Genomic DNA, 8,988 nt, shown 5'->3' with positions numbered 1-8,988 from the left:
TTATCTGTTTACCTACCAAGTCTCAGCTTGAGTGGGACACTGCTTGTACATTTAAAATGCATTATTAATGGTCCATTAACAAAAGCTGATGTAAGGTTAATGGTGGTGAATTTTAATTTCAGGTTGACTTTACATAATATGATAAGATGTGCTTGATTCGACTTTTATCAAATCATAGAGACGTAGAACCTATTTATTTATTTACTTACTCACTTATTGTCTTGCATTTTATACGAAGGTGATGAGAAGTGAGCCAACTAACAAATCAATTGAAATTCGATTCATTGAATCAGACAGTTCAATTCACTGAAACGAGCAGTTCGTTTCAGTAAAAGAATCGATTCCTGAAAACTGAATCGGATCTCCCTTCACCATCACTAGAGATCCAGCAGGTATCCACCTAAAAGCTGTGGAAACAGCAGCGCAGCTCCACTCAGGTCGGCACAGCAGCGCCGTGCCCTCGAGCCCTGCAGGCCCCTTTACTCCCCGTCCCCAGCACCGCGATGCCCGGAGCCAGAACGAGTCTGCAGGCGCAGCCCGCCGTAAAGAGCATCATGGTTTACCGGAACGGGGAAACCGGCCGCGGGCCGCGCCGCGTGGTCGTGCACGAGAAGCGCGTGAGCAGCCTGGAGGCGCTGCTGCGCGATCTGAGCGGAGGCACGCGGAGGCTGCACACACCGCACGGCCACAGAGTGGGGGCGCTGCAGGACATCCAGCACCGCGGCGCCTACGTAGCGGTGGGACCAGAGAGCTTCAGAAAAATAGAGTGAGTTACAATGTTTAAATATTTGTATTCTGTTTGTAAATGCACTGCAGGCCAAAAGTTTTAAAAAAAATCACTAACTTTGTAAAAATAAACATAGTATAAATAGTAGACACTGATATGTTTCTCAAAAAAATGAAAGAGTTTTATTGAATGTCTGCAGCAATAGTGTACAACTGATATCTAAAATATATTTTCCCATCTGATATACTACATTAAAAGTATAAAACCAATGGGATAATTTGGAGGGAAAAAGTATTTGGCTTGTTTTGGTAAATTGACTAAGTTATTTTTGAAACTTAAAACAGTCATTGCTTACTTTTGGCATGTGGTGCAAGTCATATTTATGTGTGTCTAGTCATAACATCATATATATTTATTTTTATGTCGATAAGATGTATGTATATTTTAATGGATATGTCTACTCATGTAAGTTTGTTTAGATGTGCCTCTACATATGACTATCCAAAGGTTTACATATATGTGTATGTAAACATAATTGAAGGTTAGGGCTTTCATCATCATCATCATCATCATTGTCGTTAACCGCTTAGTCCAGCTAGGGTCGCGGTGGTCACGGCTTTCAATAATAGCTTTATTAAATAAGTTGTTAAGTCTGTTTGAACACCTCACTCTCAGTAGAATAATTACATTTTTTATTCTTTTTCAGCTATTTGCAAACAGGAAGTAGGAATAAACAAACTCCTCAGAGCAATGGAGTGGTAAGGACAAACATCTGCTTCGTTGACATTACAACCCATCCCCCAGTTATTCTTGTAGTATACATATACAATCTGGTCCCTGATTTGTTTGCAATCTGCTGTCAGTGTAATAGCTATAAGATTTGCAACTATTTTGCTCTCAAATGTAAAACAGCAACAACAGTGTAGAGAGTCATAAATGCATCCTTAGCTTTCAGCGTTTTGTGTTTTCGAATGTAATTGTGCTATTTGGCTTTTTCCTCATCAGTTATTCTAAATCATTCGAGAATCTTCACAAGCACTTTTCTCATGCTTGCTTATGTTACTTATTTGTCTGGCAGTGTGACACACTGCACCTGCAGGACTGTTCAAAGAAACCCACCTGAGCGAGGTGTAATGTTTAGACAGCCGTATCCTTTATCGGCTGGAAAGAATCACTTTGTTGGCAGCTCAATTGCCGATTAATTATTAATCTGTGGATTATTATCACCCTACTTAGATGCATATTTAAGTTAAGCGCTCAGCTTTAGTGCCCAAACAAAGGCCTTCACAGACAATGACATGACAGGTCATCAGTCCATAGCTCATCCTTCCCAGAAAAAAAGAAAAGGCACTTCAGTACATTTAAGACAGGATTTTATATACACTGTATGACCCAAGTTTGAGGTCAAGCAGTGTATATAAAGCGTTGCTAAATGTTTTTAATACACATGAGCTTGTTTTCTTTGTCAGTTTGCAGTAAAATAACATAGTAAAGACTTATAAGGTTCAATTTTAGAAAATGATTATCATGTGTATATTTGTCTAAATATTTATGACAGTACTAATTTGAGAATAAAGCCATAGCCCACATATTTTATCACCTTGTTGTAATGTGACCACTCATTAGCATTTAGGCCTGGTACTGCTAAATTTTTATACATATACCTTGACCTCACATTTGATAAACTTAAAATAATAGACACCATTCTAGGACTGGTTAGGCAGGTCAAAAGTTGTCACTGTGGAAGTCCAGATGTGGAAGTCCAAGAAATCTCTCCAATAGAAATGTTCATATGCTGGCCAGAAAGGCAAAGCAAAGTCCCCATATGACAGCAAAGGACCTGCAGGAAGGTTTAGCTGATACAGGAGTGCACTGCCTTACTGTGCAGCATACTAGCACAAACATAATTTACATGGAAGAGTCATCTGAAAGAAACTTTACCAGCAATCTCATCACAAGTGCCAATGTCTGAGGTATGGAAAAAAATTTAGATAGGCCAGAGGCATTTTGGTCAAAATGACTGTGAACTGATTAAGTAAAAACTGGAACTCTTTGGCCACAACACCAACGATCTGTTTAAAGAAAAGGAACAGAATTTGATGAAAGGCACACTTTTCAACTGTAAAGCATTGGAGTAGATCTATTATGCTTTGGAGTTGTGTGACAGCCAGTGGCACAGGACATATTGCACAAGTAGATGGACGAATGGAGTTCACTAAATATCAGCAAATTCTGGAAGCAAGTATGACACAGTCAGTCAAGCTGACTGAAGCTGAAAAGAGGCTAGTTTCTACAACAGGACAATGGTCTAAAAAAATTATCAAGCACTACTTCAAGAAACTTGAGCTTGAGCTTTTGGAATAGCCCTCACAGCATGGGTGAAATGCCCAAAACAACAATAAAAATATTCCTAGCTGGCAAAAAGGCATTTGTAAGCTATGATACCTGCCAAAGTCAGTACTTAACCCCCTTAAAATCTCAGTCTTATGACAAAACCTTTTAATGGCTAATTTATTTGATACATAATTCAAAAGTAACAATGAGAACATTTAAAAACGAAGGCAGACTGTCCCCAAAATCTGACAGGAAGTGTATATTCAGGGATTTTTGTGGGGTAAACACAGTTAGCTCCTTCTTCAGAAGGGCCATAAAGTTGCCTTATTAAGCAGTTTTATTTGTGGAGAGCTCTGGAGCGTTTGCCCTTGTAACTGACAATCAGAACCTTGGACAAGGACCTTCTTAATGGCTTCAATTAGTGCAGCGCTGCTCCCTTTTTTAAATCTGCACTGAGAACCTGGCCCTTTTCCCAAGAGCACACTATTCTCTCCCTCTGCTCTGAGCTGTATGCAGACTCCTCGCAGCGTTGCTAAGGGATACTGCCGGATCCCAAGAGACACTGAAACAGTAGATGCAAGCAATTATTTGCCAGTGCTGGAGGCTAAACAGGGCTAGGCCCTGTAACACGCACCCACACAAACATACTTAAGGGTGTGTGTGACTTGAGGGTGACCCTGACAGCCAAAGACAAGGTTTCAGACTTCATTTGGTTACAGGATGTTCAGAGGAGACACACTGCTTAATCAGCTATTCAGATGTCTAGAACTCTCTACAGTGTGCACACAGTTATAGATCACAACTTTTATAGATTCATAGAGTTTTATCTGTTATAAAGTTATAATTTAAACAGTTCAGACTGCAGCATTGTGGTCATTTCTGCAGATTAGATGTACTGATGAATTAGTGAATGCCGATTTATTGGGGTTTATGTCAAATTCAAGTCTATTCGAGTGTCATTTTATATAATGCAGATATTTTTTCTGGCCTGTGCCCAGTGAAAAATACATAAATAATGATATTTATGAAACTGCCTGGATTTAACCTACTACACCTACTCATGCTGGTTTTTACTACTGTATTTGCTTTAAGACAGTTGGACAGTAGTAACACACATAACACCTGGTTGTTTTTTGTAACTAGTATCTGGACTGTATCCTGATAAGAGTTTAGCCACATGCATTTACACTTGGTAGTCATATGTGTCTCCGGTTAGTTGGACTGAAATATAATTGCTGTGTGGGACAAAATACGCAAACCTGCTTGTTATGCAGCAACCAATTATCAATTGTTTAGCTCAAATATTTCAGGGTTCCTGTAAGTCGTCTGCAATTTGTTTTTCACAGTAGCTTCTGTCTGTATTGCTGTTAAGCATTTCGTTTCGTCTGGTCCCCAACCATGTGTGTCCTTTATGATTATCTTCTTTGCAGACTTGGATCACATGCCCAGTGACATACTGCATGGGAAGGAGTTTTGGTTGTACTGGGAAGGGTTTTGGTTGCACTGGGAGGGGTTTCAGTTGTTAAATGAGTAAAAAGATGTGTTTACACTGCTATAACGTGGCTCAAAAGCATCTCAGACCACTGCCTGAAGTTGTATTTCTTTTAGATGAGTCTTAAGTGCGTTTACACATTTTTATGTGGCCTGGCCTTATCCAGGTATAATACTGATACTAAAGTCATATGAGGACATAGGGGGCAGTCGTGGGCTGAAGGTTAGGGAACCAGCCTTGTGACCGGATGGCTCGTGACTGAAGTGCTCTTGAGCAAGGCACCTGACCCCCAGCTGCTCCCCAGGTGCTGCGGATAGGGCTGCCCACCACTCCGGGCAAGTGTGCTCACTGCCCCCTAGTGTGTGTGTTCACTAGTGTGTATATGGTGTTTCACTGCATGGATGGGTTAAAAGCGGAGGTGAAATTTCCCCGTTGTAGGACTAATAAGGGTCACATATTATTATATATGAAGTGACCAGATGTAAACAGGGCATAGAATCACTGTAACCAAGGACAGAGCCAGCAATGAAAAAAAGGCTGTTTACATGCGTTTTTTGGTGATTGGATCATCTTTAGATTTCACTTGCATGAAAAGCCAGACTTAAACACACCCAGGACGCATTGGCATTAAGATTGGAAACCACATTCAGAGGTGATCAGAGATGGGTCTTGATCACACTCAACACTAGTGTAAATCATGTTGAATGTGGAATGCGTTACCTATCCACATGCAGTTACTTAAATTTTAACTTCTCGCTCATGTCCAAAAGGTTCTTTAAACACTAGTGACGCTAGTACAGCAGCTGTATAACAAAACCTTCTCTGCAAATGCAGATGATTTGTTGCCTGTTTCAAAAGGCTTCTTCTGATATTTGACCGGGTATAACCGCTGGTAGTAACAAGTGGGAAACCATGTTTACGGTAGGTTACCAGAAATTAATGATTTGCTTTTAAAGCAGGAAAGTAAAATCGTATGCGGTCACTCTGGGGATGTATTTTAATGAAAGTGAAATGGAATCCAGACAAAGTAAATATACATATGATCTAGACATGAAACACATGTTAATGCAAGGTCTAAACAAGCCCATAAAAATGACTGTCATAATAATACCAGCAGGATTCCTGATCATTCTGTTTACAACTAACATGTTTACTGGGGTTAATATGCAAATTGCAGATGTTTTGTTTCCTGAGTGATGCTGAACTGTATTCTTGTGAAAGGTGAATCATTAATAAATGCAACCATAATGTCAAAGAGAGGTGACCTTTTTTGGCAGTTGATTGGCTTGTATTGTACAGACTTCTTGCATCTTTTATCTTGATAGGTGAAACCAGTGCCTCAAAACCGTATCAACGTTTCAGCCAGATTCCTCAAGCCAATCAAAGAGCCATGTACAATATTGTGAGTATCTATTATTTGTGCAGAATTCTCAAGTTTTTCATGTAAGACAAGGGCTCAACGCTCAACATGTGCTGCTTTCGAGACAGAGTCACTGGGATGAACTCAAAATCAAGTTTCTTTAGGGGGTTTAAATGTGCGTTCACTGTTATGTATATTTCTTTAGTTGGTCATTGAGATGTGACGGGTATGTGTGTCTGTATTAGTTAATATTTGTCGTAAATGGAGGTGTCACTAATGAATGAAAATTGTAGCTCATAGTCACTATGTCTATATGATAAAATTGTAGGTACATATATCTTCATTCTGGCAAATGTTTTTGTATTTTAAAGCTGTATCAATTGGATTGGATTTTTCTCTTTGTGCTTGTGTGTCTGTGTCAGTGTTGTAGCGAATGGAGACGTGTTGAATCCAGCAGTGAGATTTCTGCTTCCACATCGTATTCTGGGTCAGTTTGAGCGGATCCTGGAGATGATTACTGAGAAGATGGGGCTGAGGATTCTGGGAGGAGTGCACAGGTAAGATGGTGCTTTAACTACTGCGCAGGGTGGAGACAAACCTGCTCAGCTTGCTTCTAGAGAATGTATATATAAATATACATAAATATCCAGGAATATTCATTAAGTGGTTCCCACAGAAGGTATCAATATGTTACATTAAGCTGTAATAACACTTTTTGCTTTTTGTAGCATATTTGACATCATTAACTATATGTATTCTGTAGAATCTGTAATTTTCTCATATAATACACAAAAAACGAAAACAAATTTGGAAGAGAAAGGGTCTATTTCATTGGTAAGTAAACTCTGTTTTCACTGTGTGATTTGTCTTTGCTAACTGAGCAAATTTTATTTATTTATTTATTTATTTATTTTCTCAGTCTATATACATTTGATGGCATCTCTGTAACGGATGGAAAGGACTTGGAAAATGGCCAGTTTTACGTTGCGGTGGGCAGAGATAAGTTTAAGAGGCTCCCCTATGCTGACCTACTGTTCACTAAGCCCATGGGCATGAGGAGAGTTGTCGGGTGAGATGAACCTGAGATAAACCTGAAGAAACTGTGCAGAATTTTGTATAATAACGAATTCTGTGTCAGAATTTGTGCCAGAAAACTTATGATTGACATTAACATATTTCAATCATTTCTTATGTACTTCTGAAAAAATCTGTATTTGTAATCTGTAATTGTGATACTTTTTCAGATCAAAAGCAGCGTCCCTACCCCCAATATATGGATTTAGAAGACAAAATGGAGATGTAAGTTTGCCACAATGCAACATAAGCACAAAACTCACAAAAAATATTATTATTGTTTAATATTGACCAAACTTTCATGGTTCTGCACTATAGACCACTACTCTTTATAGAGTTCACACACTAAACACTGAACCTTAACCTGAAAATAAGTAGCATTTACTTTTTTTAATTTCAGTGGTTTTTTTTTGGTTTTTTTTGTCTTTTACTAATAATTGTAGCTTTTTTTTAACTTTTTAACTTTTAAATTTTTTACCCATTAGCTTGATGGCTACTTTTCTAAGCACACTAGCCTCAGTTACCTGTGTTTCTCAGCCTGAGAAAGAGAAAAAAAGTGGTCACCTTTAGAAACGAATCACTACCATCAACATTTAAACATGCGGCAAGCAGTACAATAGTCCCAGGTGACTTACAGGATTCAAAACATTTTGGAACATTTTGGCTTTATCATTTATTTTGCTGCTTTAGCATGCAGTAGAGTTTCTAAAAGCAAATTTGCTGTCTCTTAATGCCCCCTGAAAGCCTAGTAATTTTTGTGCTGTATCTTATATTTAAATGCATGCACAAAAAATAGAAAAAAGTGCAGTTTTTGAGGAAAAATGTTTGACTGTTCCTGTAACACAGATTCTTTATAGCAGTATGTTAAAAACGATGATTGAACGTAGATCTAATTTTGGGAGTGTCTATACTAACTAATTTGATTTCAGTTATTATACTAAAAATGTCCTTTGTATTAATATGTTAGTGTTAACACAAATTAGAAACAATGTATTTTTACCTATGAGCAGATGTCTCACACCTTAAAGAGAAACGTTTTGTCTCACTATCAGCTGGGAAACCGCCTCAGTAAGTCGACCGCAGGTTGTGGTGACTCTGGGGAGTCGAAGACCAGTCCACCAGCCCATAGCACCAAACAGCCACTTTACTCTTTGGTGCGAGAGATCTCCCAGGCCAGACTTGTAACTCTTCGGAAAAAACGCAGCGGACTGACGATGTCCCTGAGTGCCCAGGAGAATGGTAAGATGTTGTGTATAAGTGACTTAAGCATTAGCTTATTAGATTAGTTTATGGACACATAAGTACAGGATAAAGTGTCTGTCTATTTCCTCACATTACCACAGATAGCCAGGAGGTAGACTTCTTCATTACGTGACAAGTGCAGCTTTCCATAACAGTAAATGCTGTTCATTAGCAGCTTTTGTGATATTACCATGAGGACAGTTGGAACACAACTCTTAACTACCGAGGGACTTCCAGGTTCAGGCAGGTACAGAAGGTTGTTCACTCCAGAATCATTACTTAACAGGCTAATGCAAGAATTGTCTATTTCTGCCATTTAATGCTGTTGTTATAGTTATTTAATATGTAAATAATGTGATCTAACAAGGCCAAAACAAAGATTTTTATTTAGTTTGTCAAAAATAGGAAGAACAAGAAAATGCATGAATAAGAATATGTAAAATATCAGTCACATTTTTATCAATTTATCATTAACCAAGTCAATAACAAGCACTTACTGATCTGAATTGCCCTCTGAAAAAGCTTGTGTGCTCGCTCAGAAAATAATCACATTAATAATCGCAAAGACACCTTATGCATCTTTTATATAGTGATAGAAACCACAGTAGCACAAAAAAACTCTGATTATAAACACTGATACATTTTTCTGTGGCCAGTGTGGACATGCACGTGCTGTAACTCCTCAGGGAAGATTTAAACAAGGTAAAGGGGACAGTGGCAAAGTCTCAGAATGTCTCACTGATGAGCCATTTGGTATGA

The 8,988-nt window shown here is 38.6% G+C and overlaps 1 protein-coding gene across 1 annotated transcript; it reads left to right on the top strand.

Annotated features, from left to right (window-relative positions):
- The first annotated feature begins 503 nt into the window (after positions 1–503).
- Positions 504–8,362, top strand: LOC118813194 (doublecortin domain-containing protein 2-like). Its single transcript, XM_036578402.1, has 8 exons — positions 504–766; positions 1,434–1,485; positions 5,879–5,955; positions 6,336–6,470; positions 6,833–6,982; positions 7,158–7,212; positions 8,040–8,226; positions 8,331–8,362. The coding sequence occupies exons 1-8, from the start codon at positions 504–506 to the stop codon at positions 8,360–8,362; spliced, it is 951 nt and encodes a 316-aa protein (XP_036434295.1).
- Positions 8,363–8,988: the final 626 nt, after the last annotated feature.

The sequence above is a fragment of the Colossoma macropomum genome, unplaced genomic scaffold, assembly GCF_904425465.1.
Source record: "Colossoma macropomum unplaced genomic scaffold, Colossoma_macropomum, whole genome shotgun sequence".
Taxonomy (NCBI): Eukaryota; Metazoa; Chordata; class Actinopteri; order Characiformes; family Serrasalmidae; genus Colossoma; species Colossoma macropomum.
Note: the sequence above shows the minus strand (reverse complement) of the source record. Positions and strands in the feature narration are given on the sequence as shown.